General features: G+C 38.2%; 1 protein-coding gene and 1 long non-coding RNA gene across 7 annotated transcripts in view; one reads left to right on the top strand and one right to left on the bottom strand.

Moving 5' to 3' along the window:
- Positions 1-991: 991 nt before the first annotated feature.
- Positions 992-18,663, bottom strand: part of OSGEPL1 (O-sialoglycoprotein endopeptidase like 1) — a 24,809-nt gene continuing 7,137 nt past the window's right edge. Inside the window, exons 2-8 of one of the 4 annotated variants that reach the window (XM_060409633.1) lie at positions 11,355-11,595; positions 6,423-6,810; positions 5,439-5,643; positions 5,214-5,362; positions 4,291-4,421; positions 4,095-4,166; positions 992-2,612 (exon numbers count right to left, since the gene is read on the bottom strand). In XM_060409633.1, coding sequence (XP_060265616.1) covers positions 2,534-2,612; positions 4,095-4,166; positions 4,291-4,421; positions 5,214-5,362; positions 5,439-5,643; positions 6,423-6,810; positions 11,355-11,575 — 1,245 coding nt within the window. In that variant the 5' untranslated portion in view covers positions 11,576-11,595 and the 3' untranslated portion in view covers positions 992-2,533. Of the gene's footprint in view, positions 4,167-4,253; positions 4,422-5,213; positions 5,363-5,438; positions 5,644-6,422; positions 6,811-11,354; positions 11,596-12,933; positions 13,025-18,663 lie in introns of those variants that run through there. The other 3 variants (XM_060409634.1, XR_009599297.1, XM_060409632.1) reach the window with 3 other exon arrangements.
- On the top strand, positions 13,196-18,464 carry LOC132659192 (uncharacterized). 3 transcript variants are annotated; one of them, XR_009599300.1, is made up of 3 exons: positions 13,196-13,389; positions 14,156-15,051; positions 15,745-18,464. It is a non-coding gene; the product is annotated as an uncharacterized LOC132659192 (long non-coding RNA). The 3 variants fall into 3 exon arrangements; XR_009599299.1 differs by having other exon boundaries at positions 13,196-15,051; positions 15,745-15,894; positions 17,186-18,464; XR_009599298.1 differs by having other exon boundaries at positions 13,196-15,051.

Genomic DNA, 18,663 nt, shown 5'->3' with positions numbered 1-18,663 from the left:
TATATATAAAATCAAATGTTACAGAGTTTTTAAATTGGTATGCTGGGCTAAAAAGGTCTGATTCAAAGTAGCCTACATGTTAACACTCATTGTGCTACCATAAGACATTTAATGATAGGTACCACAGATGCATGAGCCTTCTAAAAATCTGAAATGTATACATTTAAAAACATTGAAAAAAATCTGAAATCACTTCCTATCAAGCATAAAAGCATGGCTAAAAAGTATGGCCACCACTTTTGACCAGACTCCATACCAACAGAGTATCCTTGGTTTGCAGCTGGAATAGATGATATTCTCTGTGGCTTAGAATCACAGGATGTCTTTGCCCAAAGAGTACTGTTTCCAGTAGGTGCAAGCTTTGATCTATGTCCGCTTCTCATATTTTACAGCAGCAAACAGATTTGACATAAAAGCTAACTGGGTTTCAGTGAGTCCTTCAGAGCACTGCTTTTTCTTTGTCCACTTTGCTCAGCTGTCTCTATAGTCTATCTGGTCTGCACTGGAACATGTATGTTAATCAGCAGTTATTTTCTCCAACATGCCTTCACATAACAATGATGATGATGGTGATTGTGATATTGGCTACAGGAACTTAGGGCTTTCTATGTGTCACAGGCCAAAGCCTGTGCTTTTAACCACTCTACAATAAGGTGAAGGTGAAGTCGCTCAGTCGTGTCCGACTCCTTGCGACCCCGTGGACTGTAGCCTACCAGGCTCCTCCGTCCAGGGGATTTTCCAGGCAAGAGTACTGGAGTGGATTGCCATTTCCTTCTCCAGGGGATCTTCCCGACCCAGGGATCGAACCCAGGTCTCCCGCACTGGAGGCAGACGCTTTAACCTCTGAGCCACAAGAGACTTCCTTAATCTCCAAATTCAATTCTAAATTATCTGAACAGTCCAGAGTCACAACTTCCTGGTGGAGGGACTAAAATACAGGAATTCCAGGGAAAAATCTGGGGAGAATTTTATACTAGAAAGGGATAAATAATTCAAATGATAAAAACCAGTATCATTTATTCAGCATTGTTAAGAACTCACATCAACGAAACATTAAGCCTCTGTAGACATTAAAAAAAAAAAAAAGCCTTTAGAAGCAAATATTGAATTTTGTCGCTAGATTCAGGTGGCTTCAAAGTTGAGGATCATTATTGCATTCAATAGCTTAGGCATTTCCTGAGTATCTTGGCCTAGACAGACCATCCTACCATGCTTAAAACTTTACATTATTTCTCTTTAAGTACAGGGCCAAAATAAAGATTATTTTTATTACTTTGCATTTTCTTTTTATTTTTAAAAATTGTATGTAAAATGAGAAAGGTCTCAGTTCATCAAATCACCTGCCTCTTACCTGTGCACGCACGCTAAGTCGCTTCAGTTGTGTCTGACTCTTTGTGACCCTATGGATTTTAACAACTTGATCCAGTTATGGATGGTGTAACATAGATCTCTACTAGCAAAACCTCTCAAAGGACATTGAACAGATGGTGGCATCACCCTTATATTCAAAGGACAGTACATTCAGTTCCTTTAATCTGGGCAGAAAAAAAGTCATGAACTGTTATGATATCTGCAGTAAAAGTTCAGATTCAAAGGACATTATCAAAAAACCAAAAAACCAAACCTTTTTTCATCTCATGTATTTTCACTGATTAAATATACTTTCTGAAATAAAGAATGTTAATATATGTGGCCAACTAAAAAGCACAATACACCCTTGAGGGATTACTTGCATGTCATATTTTTTAAAATCTCAGATGGATCTTAAGAAATGTATAGAAATCCCATTTGCTCCAGAGAAGATACTTACTAATATATATTTTTATAATTATTAACTTAGATTCTATTAGAGAAAGTCTCCTTTCGTTTTGTCCTAGAATTCTGTAAGTCGCTTCAGTCATGTCCGACTCTGTGCGACCCCATAGACGGCAGCCCAGCAGGCTCCCCCGTCCCTCGGATTCTCCAGGCAAAAACACTGGAGTGGGTTGCCATTTCCTTCTCCAGTGCATGAAAGTGAAAAAGTGAAAGTGAAGTCGCTCAGTCATGTCCGACTCAGCGACCCCATGGATTGCAGCCTACCAGCCTCCTCTGCCCATGAGATTTTCCAGGCAAGAGTACTGGAGTGGGGTGCCATGGCCTTTCAAACATTGCTGTCTTACTAGAAAAGTCAGTGTGATGTTTCCATAGGAACTTATACTATTCTGATATGAGAGAGATGGGAAAAGATCTATGCCTGCATTAACATGGGGCCATGAGTTAGCAGAACTGCTACAATTTTTCCCAAGATTTTTCTTTTCACCTGCCAATATCAGTATATTATTTTCCTCACAAGATGTTTTATTTTGGTTTTTGATAATAGAAAAACCAAACTGCTATACTCCCTTGTAAGACTATTACTGTTGTCTCTCAGAAGAGCAGGTTAAACATCAAACATAGGAAAAGTAATAACAAAGAAAGTCTTGATGAACAATGAATATTATATATTTTATATACAAAAAAATAAAAACCTTTAGGGATTTTTTTTAAGCAAAAATCAAATCTTCATTTTTAATCGTGGCACTGTTATAGCAGCTTCTCCAACTTCCTTTGATATATCTACTCCAAGAGGACATCTGCATCAAAACCAGACAAATCACGTTATTTCAAATACTTGCTTACTGATCTGTCACTAGCTCTGCAAACTATTTGTTTAGAATTCTGACAAAAAATATATGTATCTAGTATGTAACTATCATATGTGATGGTGGTTCTTGAATACGTATAGAGTGGAACCTCAAACTAGCAAAACAGGTAAAGGAAGACTAGAAATCTAAATTTGGCAATATTTTAAAACCTCTTTCATTATTCTAAAAGAAAAAAAATGCACAAATAAATCTCTTTGAGGTATAATCAACATGTTAAAAACTATACATATTTAATGTACACAATTTAGTGAGTCTGGGGTTAAGATGTTTTTGAAAGAGTTCTACTGCTCTCAAATACTGTAGATAACTTAAAAGCTGAAACAAAAAAATTACAAAAAATGCTTTATGCTCTACAAAGCTAAAAGGCTAAAAAGTTTACCATACAGCTAAACTATCCATTCCTACTTCAGAAATTGACCAGGTTTCCACCAGCTCTTCTCTGAGGTTTCAAAAGCAGGCTCGTTCCGTTCTACGTTCCTTTGTCACTGGTGGCAGGAGAGGCTTTAGATCCTACCCTCTTCCTCTGTTCTTCCTTAGTAAATAACTTTGGCCTCAGATTTCTGCTTTTTTTACGTTTAGCATATGCTAGACTTCAGTTGGACCCCAACCTAAAAGCCATCATCTCCAGCCTCAACACTGCCACAAGAAGGCTGTGTTGGATCAGATGGTGGATTCCACCTGAGGCTAGGCCATCAACTAAAGGGATTCTTTTTGTCACTACTAACTAAAATCTGTCCATTTATGATCAGCTTTAATAGTCTGCGGTTCACGTGGCTGACAGTTACATACTAACATGCTGACAAGTTTTAAAACGGCAGATGAAACAATACTAAAACAGAATTACGTTAGATTATGAAATATAATCATGCTTTACTATTTTTACTATTCCAGAATTAACTTAGACCAGAACTTGATAACAAATTGAAAAACTGTGCTACTCCTAGGAACTTCAATTTGGGACGGGAAATCCAAGGACTGCAGAAAATAAACGATCTTTTGGCACTTTCTCAGCATCCTGTGGAGATGTATACTCACAACCCCGTCTCACACCTGAATACTTTTTTCATGTTTCTGTTATTTTCAGCATGGCAATTGGTGCTGAGATGGTCCTGACACTGCAGAAGTCCAGGTCACGGACATGGTTTCCATTCTGGTCCCAAACAAAAGCATTCATCATCCTTACCTACTCTGTGTTTCTAACCTATAATTGGCCAACATTTGTATAATTTCTTGCTATAACAAAAATATTTCCTGTAAGTTATCTACCACCTAGGTTAGAAGAAAAAAAATTAATATAATCTTTCTTCAAGTACCACTAGAATGTCAATGAAAACCTTAACTGTAAAAGCAAAATTCAGGCTTTGATTTTTATGGTACAGCTGCACAGAGATTATGAATGGTACCACGTACTTTGGTTCGTAGCGGATGCCTTCTGTGTTGTGTAAAATGCCCAAGCCAGCACGTAGTCTTTCAACACCATTCCTAAATAAGAAGCATTAAAAATAAAATAACTAGCCGAAGATTTAAAGGAAGAAAATTTAGCATGATGAAATAGCAATTAGTATCTACCTAAGCCTGAGTGAGCCACTAATACCCTGTGGCTTACCACGCAATCATAACGCCGTTGTCAGTGCAGAGTCTGGGGGGAGGACACAGCAAAGTGCTCTGTGTTGCGTTTGTCACAATTTCCAGAGCTTTTCGGATATATAAGTTACTTGCGACGCCTCCAGATACAACCTGAAAAAGTTCAACCAAAGTGAACAAATATCACACATGAATATGAGGTGAGCTGTGAGCTAAACCTGGGGAAAATACCGGCATTAAACAATAAGACAATATCACATTTTGGTAGGTGGGTAAATGATTAAGTAGTATATGTATATAATAAACATTTGGAAAAGAAAAAAAAAACTTCAATATTACCATATGATCACTATCATTTCTGTACATTTTCTTCTAACCCTTTCCTCACAGTACAGTCATTATACAGTATTTTAGACCCTGCAGTTTTTGCTTATAAGCATTTTTTAAATTTTACTACATAATTCTGAAACTATTACCTTTGATATTTGTGTAATATTCCATTTTGTGAACCTACTGTTTAAATATTGTCCCACTTTACAATTTTCAAAAGGATGAAGTTTAAGATACAGTGACACAGGAAATTTATCGAGCCTTTTAAGCACATTTAAAGGGATTTCATCAAAGGAACATAAATTTGAAGGAGACAGTCCATTTTTCTAGAACAACGATAGCAGTTATACTCCATTTTGTTTCATACTGTAAACACTCTTTTAAATTCAGTAACATGCAGCCTTGAACATTTTTGCCACACATGCTGTGCAGATGTCCTATAAGAGCCACACCTGTACAAGAAATGGCTGTTAGTTTCTATTCTTCATAATCTCTTACTGTCAGGGACAACATGTGGCATAAAGATCTTTTCATCCTATGCTTATGGTCAATTAAGCTCTGGAAAGGAAAGGAACACACTGTAAAGGATTACTGCTATTCTCTGACAAGGCTTACCAGTACTGCGTTACTTTGATGTAACAAGCCTCTCTGCTTGCAGAACAGAATAGCGCGATGTGTTCTTTTTGCAACGTGGCAGGCTACGGTGTGCTGGACTGCAGCAGCAATGTCTGCAGCTGAAGACAGGATCTGCCCCTGCTCGATACCTGCAGGAATGAGCAGGTATTTTTAGGTACCATCCAGTGTTACTTATCAGTCCAACTTTACTAATTACAAATATACCTTCCTCTTTTTCCTTCTGCATTATCATCTTATCAATAACATGTTGAAGTCCAGAAAAAGAAAAATCACAATTTTTAGCACGTTGCATGGGAGGTTGGAAATCAAAATGCAATCTATTTCCCTGTTTGGCCAAATGTTCTATAGCCTTCCCGCCACTCATGGTGGAGCACTCTGGATGTTTTATTAAGCAAAGTCTTCTTGCTACCTACCAAAAACAAACAAAAAATTCTGTAACATCATGAAACTATACATTTTGAAACCAAGATACAAAGGAAATGATTTTTACCCTGGATGAATAAGACATGCTATACTTCTACAACTAAGGACTGTATCTGGTGGTCGGTCAAGACAGACATCTTGCTCCTTCTGACAAGTGATCAATAGTGGCCAATCACTGCCTTCCTATCTACTTTTGCTCTTTTATTGGGGATGGAAAATAGGTTTGAAAATGACAATGACTGCTCAATTATAAACTTCAGAATAAGAACCTGCCCTATTCCTTTTGACTTTCAGCTTCATAGAAGCAGGTTTTTTATATAAGGAAGTCATTTTTAGAATGCTAAAACAAAGGAGAATAAATCTGCTTGTTAGTGGTATCAGCAATGATAACATTTAATAATAAAACATTGTGCATCTTTAATGTCCTTATGTCATTTTACATATCCTCGTTTCAGTTTTAAAAGGCACATTACACTTCACAAAGCACTTTGTTTCATGTTATTTGACTAAAATCATAAATGTAATATATGCAAACTATTAGAGCCTTTATATACTGATGTAAACCTCATATTATCTTATTCAGAATGGGTAAGAAGGAATCTTTCATAAAATTATGCACTACTCTTTTTGTTTTGCTCACATAATATTTTCAGTTTAATATTATCCAGAAACATTTAGATGAATGGTGACAGTTCATCTATTACTATTTAGCTGAAACAGACACCTAGCAAAAAAGAATGGAGATGTTAATTCTTAAATAATTACCTTGTCAAGCATGTCGCCTGGTGCTATGTCCAAAGACTTTCCAAGAAGAAGAAAATCTGAAACTCCTCTAGCTAATGCCAAAAGACAATGACCTCCAGAAATCAAAAGAACTAAAAATGGAAATTCTACCTTATTTGTTAACCTAATAGTAAGTGCATGAGCCTCCATGTGATGAATGGGAATGAAGGGCTTTTTAAACTGGTCTACCAGTTGTAAGCTAAATGATAAACCTACGCCCAAGCTTAAAGCAAGTCCTGGCTTTACGGTAGTTGCAATTGCTGAGAGTTCACTTGGAGAGACTTCACTGGCAGAGAGAGCTTCTTGTACTATGCGTTGAATATTTTCTCTATGAAGCTGTTGAGCTACTGGAGGAATAATCCCACCTGTTCTGAAAGACACACACAAAAAACCCAACTTTTATAAGTTTAAGATTATAAAAATAGAGGAAGAAAAAGTATGTATTATGGCTGAAGGCATGTTTTCAAATTATCATTATATAGCTAAAAACATTAGTAAGTCAAGTATTTTCTAATTATGTGTGCCTTATAATATGTAGTACATTATAAGAACTCAACATGCAATGATTAAGGATGGAATTTACTGTTGCTGACTTTGCAAAACTGTACACAACAAACTCCCACAGATTTATTTCTTGATAAATCAAACCACCAAAATAATTCTGAGAGGCATTCTAAGGAAGACGTCTTAAATAAGGAAAGGACAGGATAAAATTGGGTTTCAGGAAAGGAAATCAGGATTTTGGGGGAAGGAATCTATATGCAGGCAGGGAGATTTTTAAAGAGGTTATTGCAAAAGTATTTGTGTAAGGTTATTACATCTTAAACTGAGTGATCATGAGAATGGAAAGGGACCAAGAACCGAAAACTGTAATAATTTTAACTGGGTATCAGGGGAAGGGGGAACCAAGCCATCAAAGGTAAATCCTGAGCCGGAATGACTGGGAGAAAAGAAATCCTAACAGAAACACGAGGACAGTTTTGTGATGAAGACGAGTTTATTTTTAAACACACTGCACTTGAGCTCATGGTAGGACAGTAGACAGCCTGCAATCCTGAAATAAAGTCTGGGAATCCAATCTTAATCCAAGAATCCAATTTTGATTTTGGGTCCATGTAGGACAAGCAGTGGACGATCACTCCAAATGTCAAGAGTAAAGAATTAGAAGGCAAAGGTTGACAGCAAAAAAAAAACTGCCAGCATGTGACTGATCAGAAGGCAGAGCAAAAATGTGGAGGGTCTGCAAGACATACCTCTACTCTCAAAAAGAGAACGTCAACTGTTTGATGATTTGATGCTGTAAGATCTGCAGGTTCTATACAAATGGCATTCAGTGATTTATTGAATAGTTAAAATATGTATGTGTCAGTCAATGAGGGAGCTATTTAAGAGGAATTACCTTATTTCAACACATTCATATTGTAATACAATTTTCCTTAATTCTTTAAAGCTACTTTTTCTTCTATATTCCTCAATTCTGTTGATGGCATCAATAACCTCCAAACTGCTTAGGTTTCAAGGCTCATCTTTATCTCCTCCCTTTTCCTCACTTTCCACATTTAATTAAGTTTATAAGTACTGATGAGGTCAGGCTGTTTGATTGTCACCAGCAATGTCAAAAAGCCCTCACTCATTAAGTCACTCTGTTCAAAGTCTTCTAACTATACTTCTCCAGATACTTTATCCGATCCTTGGAGTTGTACTATACTGTGTTGTCAGAAAAAAAAGCAGTGATGACTGGAATATGGGAGACTTTAAATCCAAATCCTCTCCCTTCTATGTATTTCTTCCTTCCCCCACTTGCCTACACTTCCCTTCTTTCTGTGCCTCTTCTATGTATTTTAAGGATTATGCTAAGCATCAGAGATGAAAGAGATGAAAAACACAATGGCTTTATTCTCAAAGAATTAACAATGATTGCTACAAGTCAATTAATAATCAAATAATTTTTAGACAGTATGGAAAATGGATGATTAAAGAATAAAGCTAATAAAGAGGCATGGAAACCATTTAGCCTCAAGGCTAGAGCCAGGAGTTCAGACAAGAAACAATAAGGGTTTGAATTAAGTCTGAGAAAAGGGAAAGGAAAATTTCCGTATTTGGAAGGTAGATTTACCATGACCGGATGACTGATTTGGGTACAGAGTGGTGAGGGACAAGTCAAGACTGTCCTCCAGGTCTCTGGCTTGGAAGAAAGGAACTCCTCTCCAGAGCAGACCTCTATTACTTCACTTTATATGCTGTTTTACAACAACCTGTTTGCCTCTTTGTCTTCTTCACTAATATATAACAGAAAGAGAAGTACTATTGTTACCAGTAATAGATGGGGTTTTTTGCAGCCCTTCCTATTTGACAAGAACTACATTATATACTTTAAAAGAATTCACATTTAATCTTCACAATATTATGAGCTAGGAGCCATTATTATCCCCATTTCACAGATAGGGACATTGAGTCACAGAAAATGGTGCAAGGTCTCCAAGCTAGTCAGTGGCTGAATCAGAATCTAAACCCTTTTATATGGTAAGTTGCTCAGAGGAAAAAAATCGTATATTTGTACCCACAGTGCCTCAGAGGCTGCCTTGCAATTATAGGTGTTCAAAACATGCTGAGATGAGCTGGTATCAAACAGCTTGTATACTCTTCTCACGTGACTTACACCCTAGCTAAACTGAAAGGTTTTTTTGGTCCAGCGCTTTCTCACCTCTTTGCCTTTGCCAATAAGACTATCTCAGTCTACAATAGTCTTTCCATCTCCATTCACTGAAGGCCTATCTGTCTCTCAAGGCCACTGACCCATGCAACATGTCAAGTGTTGTGCTGGCCACTGGGCACAGTGTAGTGATTCATACAGACGCAGCCTCCACCACCTTGGAGCTTAGTCTATTTGGGGGAAACACTGTACATAAGTAAACACAAAAATTATGAAAAGAACTATTATGAACATAACCAGGACATGATGATATAGAATAAACTGGATGGGAGTACCTAATTCAGTTAAGTGGTCAGGGGAGGCTTCTCTGTGCAGTTAACATTCCTTTGTTCAGACGTCCAATAACCCCAAAATAGTAAAAGGATTGTGAAACTGAGGTATGGCAGTAAGTTATTATCTGTACTACTTCTGTGATGCTTACTTTATGCTGCCTTGCACTGCTAACTGTCCTTGTAGCTCTATATATCATGTCTCAAAGATCAGGTTAAGCTTCTTGGAGGCAAGGACTTGCTAGTATTTCACTGCACCTTCTTAAGGCCCACCACAGCCGCTTTCATATAATATGTAACCATTAGAGGCCTACTCTGCCTCTTCAAGTATACTATTTCCAATTATAATATTCTGTTGTTCTAAGTATCATGCAACCCACAATCCCATAAGGCAGGTATTATCTTTCCTATTTTATGGATGTGAAAACAGAATCAGAAGCAACCTAGATGTCCATTGACTGATGAAGGGATAAAGAAGTTGTGGTATACACAGTATACACACAGGCACGCATGCACACACACATACATATACAATGGAATACTACTCAGCCATAAAAAGGAATGAATTTGAGTCAGTTCTAGTGAGGTGGATGAACCTAAAGCCTGTTACGCAGTCACAGAAAAACAAGTATTTATATAAACACATATATACAGAATCTAGAAAAATGGTACTGATGAACCTATTAACGGCCAGGAATAGAGACACAGGCATAGAGAAGAGACTTGGGAAACAGCAGGGGAAGGAGAGAGTGGGACAAATTGAGAGACTAACACTGAAACATATTACCATGTGTAAAACAGACAGCTCGGAGGAAGCTGCTGTCTATAACACAGGGAGCTCAACCTGGTGCTCTGCGACAACCTAAAGGGGTGGGATACCTAAAGGGGTGGGATAGGGGCAGGGGCGGGATAGGGGCAGGGGTGGAAGGGAGATTCAAGGGAGAGGGGACATATGTATACTCAAGGTTGATTCGTGGTGTTGTGTGGCAGAACAGAATACAACATTATAAAGCAATTATCCTCCAATTAAAAATAAATAAAAAAAAATAAAACAGATTCAGAGAGGATAAGGAACTTTCCAAAGTCAGAGCCAATACCGACTGCTAATTCATGATTCAAATACAAGTTTATGGTCTCAAAACACCAGCCTTTTCCACTACTCAGACGTTGGAAATCAATGGCTTGAAGGCGTAGTTGTACTGCACAGTATTTTAGTAAGTTGGAGTTACCTACTAATTTTTAAAATTTGGGAGATATTACCATAACATTCTGGATTTCCATTCTCTTGAAAATTCTGATGATCAAATAACACAAGGCCTACATTCCTGTATGGCAACAATTGGCTGGAGCAGAGTAGACCTCCTACAGTTATTTTCTATATTATTCCCAGCCCATTTGTTTATGCAATCTGCCTGGTGGCCTTCTGGAAACAGCTGAGGTTATAAACCTGGCACCATTCTGTGTTTTAATACAACGGTATATTATTAAGTATCGACGTGACATATATATATATATTTATATTTGTGGATATACGATTTTCTTTTTCAGTGATTAACACAGGCTGTAGGTCAGGTCATACTTTCCTAGGACTTCAGTGGAGACCACGAAACATACAGCTGGACAAAAGCAAATGGCATTGCTGAAGGGAATTCATGGCTAATTCATGAATCAGCCATGGGAATTCATGGGAATTCAAGAAACACTGAAGTTTGTTTCTTTTTGGCAACAGGATTAGCTAAGGTCAGGAAATTACTGTGGAGGTTCTTAAAAGCCAGGTTGAAGGGTGTAAGGTTTTCTACATCAGTTATTAAGACTTTTGCACAAAAGAAGAAATTAGATCCTAAAATTTGCCTTTTATATGTAATAAATTAAGATTTTATTTCATTTTACTTTTCAAAAAAAGTGGAAACTACCAAGATAATGCCTACTCACTTTAAATGAACTTCAGTTTGGGAATGTATTGCTTCTCCCAAAACATTTCCAGCTTCATCCACTACAGCAGCTGCTGTATCATCACAACTGGTTTCAATTCCCAATACTAGTTTATGAAGAAATAGTTTTCCAGGATGAAAATGAAAACCTCCTAAAAATTCATAAATTTTCCTTCTTGATGGTTTAAAAAAGACTCCTGCTGTCTTATTCAATATTAGCATATTTACTGTACGGGTAATTCCTAGAGGAGAAAGAAACAAACTATTATTTGGACCTGACATTTGCCACTAGCTCTTTCAGTAAAGCAAAATTCCTGAAAACTTGGTTTATTTTTCAATATATAGTTTTATAAAAATTTAGGAAAGTTTTGTTAAAAGTTAGCACAATATTTTAAAGGCTGTAAGAAACTGTTAATATAAATAATTATGAATTAATATAGTGCTCTTTTAAGGGGAACATTATATAGACATAAAATTATATATAAAATTTCTGTATTACTAATACTTGTATGCTGCTCTTAGCAAACGATTATTCTTTATAAAAGAATATTACAGTACAATAGTTACATAATCCCTTGAAAAGCGCTATTTATTTTTTATAGCCAAAATTAAGACAAATTGTTGTTTTAAAAAGTCAAAACAATAAAGGCAAAGCAAAACTAATGAAAATTAATGCATCCCGTTTCCTGGAAACATGTTTCAAACGAAAAATTTAATCGTGTGGTTGAAAAACAAGAGTTCGCATTAAACACACAGTAAGATTCAGGCGTGTAAGTTTAGACACAAGCGCTCTCATTAAGCTCATCTTAAAAGAACACCTCAACTAAAATGACCATAACCTAATACCTATTTTATCTATTAATTGCAAATTTTCGAATTAAATCTCCATTTTGCCACAGGTTTATCCTACTAGTGTGCGAGCTCAGCTGTGTCTCTTTGCGACCCTATGGGCTGTGGCCTGCCAGGCTCCTCTGTCCATGGGATTTTTCAGATAAGAATACTGGAGTGGGTTGCCATTTCTCCCTCCAGGGGATCTTTTCCACTCAGGGATTCTTTATCAGTGAGCCACCAACAGAGATCTCCCCAAATCCTCTTCTCTCCAATAACAGCTGTCCATCATTAAAGCACTTTGTTTTTTTCACACTGCCAAGTATCTAATCTCATGTCTCCCAAATCACCTTGTTCTAGAACCTTCTAGAGATTTAGTAGATTCTTTCTCTATCACACTAGTGGACAAAATGGGGGGTGGGGAGCAAATATTGGAACGTTTACTGTTCCACAGGAGCAGGGGGGCGTCCAGGGATTGGAGATGAGCGACCTGTTCACAGAGGACGGCTGCAGAGGATGCAGTCCCAACACACGCGCCATGAAAACTTAGATTTACAGTCACTAAATCCAGCCAAGGAAGCTTGTGCGAAGCCCTTCTCGTTGGAGCTAAGCTGGGTCCCAAATGAATCTGGTCTGTCTGGGGACTTGGCCCGCGCTGGGCTCTGCTCTAAGAAGCGAGGGATTCTAACCGGAACCGCTCTTCTAGCCGCGCGAAAGCAACAGAGAGAAGAGGGCTGAACTATCTCACCCACCTTACTCGTCAACGTTAGTAGCTAGTACTCATCTCCTTTCCGTGCAAAGCCGATTGAATGCCCTTTACCAGGCGCAGGAAAGCCTGAACTTGCCACCCCGGAAGTGATGTCATGAACACGGGGCCGCGTCCCGTCGCCAGGGTCAGGAGCCGTTTCCCCGAGGGCGTCACTCAGAATAAGTACCATCGCAAAGGCTGTCTTTTCCCTAAATGCTCTGCGTGCGCTCAAGCAATTCTCCCAGACTTGTACGTAAGACGTCTGCAAGGTCACATGGCTACTGATACAGCGGAGACAGATTCGGCTACGAGAGCACAGATTCGACTACGTAGCATTTAGTTCTAAACACTACGTATGCTACAGTAAAAGAAAAAAATTTTTTTTGCCTTAGGCTGGAATTTGGACGCCACTGTGAGAAAAGTATGGTGTTTGCTTACTCTGGAGGCAATCTTCAGCATAGTATGTACTCCTATTCTTTAACCTCCTTCAGTCTTTTTTTGTTTTTATTCGTAAGTGAACTTATTACCATTTGAATAGCTTTGTCCGAATCTATTCTTTCTTCTTCCCTGAGAGGCATTAAGATTTTACCGCAAGGTCTTTATAAATTCAAAGCTGGTCAGGGCTGGCACAAGTTTGTGCCTTTCTTGGTGTGAAGGTCTTGGTATGAGGTAGGGAAAGTCACAGTTATGGTCTAGTGGCAGATATGTAATTCATAATTACCAGGTATGAAATTTATGATTATCAGCATTTACTAAGAATTTTTAAGGTAGAACTTAATGTTTATCAAAAATTTCATTTACGTATGACAATAATAAACATAATTAACAATAAAGTGGCATTTACTGTGCGCTAGGCACTGTTGAAGATTTATTTAATCCTCATAACAACCCCATGACGTAGTTACTGTCCTGATTTTACATATGAGACAACTGGAAAACAGAGTTTGGGTGATTTGCAGGTTACACAGTAAATGCAGAACTAGGATTAGAAGTCAGGCCATCTGCCCTGGAGTCTGTTCTCTTAACTGATAGAACATTAAATAGCTCATATTTTCCCTAGGATGTGTTGTTGACCCAAAAAGAGGAAAAAAGAAAAATTAAGACCTAAAGGTTAAAGAATAATGTCATCCTGATTGCATATGATAGGCCAGGAATTATTTTCTCTTATACACTGGGATCTATGCTGAACATAAAATCGTTCACATCTGGTGGTGTTTTTCTTGCAGCTTGAATTACATTATCCCAGTGCTCTCCTGTGTTGTCAGAGTTATCACTGCTGTGTTTGGTTGTATCAATAGATACCTTATTACGGCACTCCTTATCTGGGTACTCTGCTGTTGAGTCTGAATGCTGCATTAGGTGAAAGAGCGGAACTTAAGGACGTTAGGAAGGAATTTGGGGCTTCCCTGGTGGCTCAGTGGCTCCTCATCTCAAGGTAAGAGATCCCTGGGTTGGGAAGATGCCCTGGAGAAGAAAATAGCTACCCACCCCAGTATTGTCTGGAAAATCCTGTGGAGAGAGGAGCCTGGTAGGCTATAGTCCATAGGGTAGCAGAGTTGGACATGACTTAGACTGAACAACAACAGGAAGAATATGGGTAGTGGAAAGAATGGCACTTACACCAGTCCTAGATATTTGGCAAGTGAAAGTATGATTCTTCCATATTCTTTATTATACTGGAGAAGTTATTGGGGGAAAGACGTACGCTCTCTGGGGCTTGTCTGGGCTTTCACGCAGATCACATTATATGGTTTGAATGCCACTCTCATGGGCATTCTCAAGAAAACATGGCCTAACCACTGTAACTGCAACATGAATTGAGTTTGGAATTATAAGTATGTTCACATTCTCTGGTATTGCTTAGCTTTCCACTTGTAAACTTTAGAGGAAAACTTTATATAGAAGAATTTTTATTAATTGTCATACTAAATTGGATTTTCACATATCACATCTTTATTGGGTTCTTTCCTTTTTCTAGTCAGTTTACCAGTTGTTAAGGATAAAAGATAAAATATCCATTTTCTATTTTCAAGGAATGGAGTCTAACGTATGTGCATGCTCAGTTGTGTCCGACTCTGAGACCCATGGCCTGTGAGGCTCCTCTGTCCATGGAATTTTCCAGGTGAGAATACTGGAGTGGGTTGCCATTTCGTACTCTAGCATATCTTCCAACCCAGGGATTGAACTGGCATCTCCTGCATTGGCAGGCAGATTCTTTACCACTGAGCTACCAGGGAAGCCCCATAGGTCTGATAATAGGCAATGACAATTCAGCATTATGGAAAATGTGCATTAAGAGAGGAGAGTCACTTGGGGAAGGGGACAACTTGCCACAGATTTATCCACAGTTTAGCAGGACCATAGTGTGCTTCTTGGGTTTCAACATCTGATTCTTTTTTAGGGTTGAAATCAGTTTATCAGGTCTAGAAGTGATTGGACTCGAGTGCTGAGTCACACAATTTGCTAATAAACTGCTATGTAAAAACCATAGTACTAATGTATTAAGAGAAATGATGAAGGGTCTAGGATAGCTGATCCTAGAGCCTGCTGATCCTTACCTTTTCTGTGTTGATCAAATTACAATGAAAGCCAGATCCAAATTATAACCAGATTGTTTGGCATAATGGAATGGAAGCAATAGAAATGAGTTTGGTGCTTTTAATGGCTAATATTTCAGGCTTGATGCACCCCTTTCCACTTGAGTCACATACCTGTCTTATGTTCTTCATAGGTTGAATTGTGCTTAAAAAAAAAGTCATTTGCCTTTATTTGCTAACAAATATCTTTTTTGATGTGGAACATTCTTTCATCACAGCGTCCCTGGTGGCTCAGACAGGAGACATGAGACACAGGTTCCATCTCTGGGTTCGGAAGATTCCCTGGAGAAGGGCATGGCTACCCACTCCAGTATTCTTGCCTGGAGAAACCCATGGACAGAGGAGCCTGGCAGGCTACAGTTTATGAGGTCTGTAAGCAAAGAGTCAGACACAACTAAGCAACTAACACTTTCACTTTACGTTCTTTAATTAATGGTAATACCATCCATCTCTTGCCTGGAAAATCCCATGGATGGGGTCGCTAAGAGTCGGACATCACTGAGTGATTTCCCTTTCACTTTTCATTTTCATGCATTGGAGAAGGAAATGGCAACCCACTCCAGTGTTCTTGCCTGGAGAATCCGAGGATGGGGGAGCCTGGTGGGCTGCCGTCTATGGGGTTGCACAGAGTCGGACACGACTGAAGCGACTTAGCAGCAGCAGCAATACCATCCATCAGGCAGGTCTCATCTTTGGAACATGTTTTATTTTGTTTGCTGAACCATGATGCTTGTATCACAAATTTACTGTTTTTTTAAAAAATCATGTTAAAGTGTTAGAAAAACCATTTTAAGGTGTACAGTTCAGTGGCATTAAATACATTCACATTGTTGTGCAACCATCGCTACCATCTTATTTCCAAAACTCTTTCATCTTCCCCAGCCGAAACTATCCGTTAAACACTATTTCCCTTTCTTCCCATCCCCTGGCAACCGCCATTCTCTTTATGACTTTGAATACTCTAGGTGCCTCATACTCTAGGTCACACAGTACTTGTCCTTTTGTAACTGGCTTATTTCACTTAGCATTAATGTCAGGGTTCATCCAGTGTTGTAGCATATGTGAGAATTTCCTTTTAAAGCTCAATAGCATTCCACTGTGTATATAAACCATGTTTTGTTTATGCATTACTGTCAATGGACAGACACTTCAGCCACCTACACCTTGTGACTATTGTGAATAGTGCTCCTATAAACATGAGTTGTACAAGTATCTTTTCACATCTCTGCTTCCACTTCTTTGGAGTATATACCCCAAAGTGGAATTGCTGGATCATATGGTAATTCTGTTTAACTTTTTGAGAAACTAACAGACTCAGGTAATCTTATTTTTCAAGTGTGTGGAGTCTGTGCTTTTTGGCAGGAGATGGAGAGGGTGAATCTCTTTGTTGCTCCCCTAAACTCCCTGGGACCATTAAATGCCATGATAGAAGCACGGGTTTGGTAACTCAAAGGAGGGACACCTTTCAAAGCAGGACCACTGTATCAAGATTTCATGTAGTAGCTGGTATACTGGTATTTTCCTGGGCAATAGCCAGTGAATCACCTGGCTCTTCTGTTCTCATTTGGAAAACTATAAAATGAATAAAATGATGCATGCTTATCTTCTTTATAATATGGTCAAAATAACAATTTTCCAAAATCTGTAACTTTTTAAAAGTGTCAAAAAATCTGTAACTACCTGATGTGAAGTACCAACTCACTGGAAAAGACCACGATGCTGGGAAAGATTGAGGGCAAGAGAAGGGAGTGGCAGAGGATGAGATGGTTGGATGTCATCACCAACTCAATGGACATGAGTTTGCGCAAACTCTGGAGACAGTGAAGGACAGGGAAGCCTGGAGTGCTGCAGTTCATGTGGTCACAGAGTTGGACAAGACTAAGTGACTGAACAACAACGTAATTGGAAATTCAGAAAATTTATATTGTAAAATTCCTTTCATATTTTAAAGAGTTCATTCTAAGCATTAATAATGTTTCTGTCAATTATTGAATTTGAGATTTTTATCCATGTAATTATGCAGTTAAATGTCATAGTAACAAAACTAGCTTATGTGCTAACTTGAGATTACATAGATCTTTAGAGCTACAGATTGAGTCCCTTTCATAAGCATTAGTTTATTAAAGGCTTGAATGAGTCAAAAAATAGAATTATACTATGCTGAACATAAAATCCAAATTTATTATTAACTTTTAAATTATGAAATATTTTAATTATGAAAGTGTCAAAAATAATATAATCAACTTCTGTGAACCAAAGACCCAATTTAAGAGCTAAAGTATCACCCTTCAGTTGAGCTGTGTACTGTATACCCAAATATTCAGTGTTGTAAGTTTGATGTTTATAATTCTTATGAATTAATTCACTTGTAGCTAAACAAAAACTTTAACAAATCATTTATTTTTGGCTGTGCTGGTCTCTGTTGCTGCACGGGCTTACTTGTAGTTGTGGTGCAGACTTCTCATTGTGATGGCTTTTCTTGTTGTGGGGCAAAATTTAGTTGCTCTGTTGCATGTAGGATCTTACCAGATCAAGGATCGAACCTGTGTCTTCTACATTGGCAGGTGGATTCTCTACCAGTGAGTCACCAGGGAAGCCCTAGACAAAAACTTGTAAACTCCCCGTAACAAACTACCTGCTGTATCGTTTTTAACTGGAACTGTAATTATGGAGTGAAATAGAAATCTGAGACATCTCACTTTTTGACATCAAGCAAAATGAAGGTGTTTATCTCTGCTATCCTCTTACCTACCTTACTTCTTGGCCCAGTGCTATTCAAAAATTGCTTTTTGTTTTTTCTTTTAAACCTAGACCTGTCTCCCCAGTACTAATTTGTTTACACTTCCAACACCAATATGTAATATACATGTAACTGTCTAGGGAATTACACTTTTCTGTCCTGTTGGAAAGAATATTAAACTGCATTGGTCTATGCTGAGTTGCTGCATTTGTCTTTTGCATGAGGATATTTTGGAGTCGTATTTACTAGTGATACATATTAATATAGGGCTTCCCTGGTGGTTCAGTGGTAAAGACCTGCCTGCCAATGCAGGAGACACAGGTTTGATCCCTGGGTCAGGAAGATTTCCTGGAGGAGGAAATGGCAACCCACTCCAGTATTCTTGCTTGGGAAATTC

Source organism: Ovis aries, chromosome 2 (genome assembly GCF_016772045.2).
Source record: "Ovis aries strain OAR_USU_Benz2616 breed Rambouillet chromosome 2, ARS-UI_Ramb_v3.0, whole genome shotgun sequence".
Classification (NCBI taxonomy): Eukaryota; Metazoa; Chordata; class Mammalia; order Artiodactyla; family Bovidae; genus Ovis; species Ovis aries.
The sequence above is the reverse complement of the archived record's forward strand: the minus strand, read 5'-3'. Positions and strand labels throughout refer to the sequence as shown.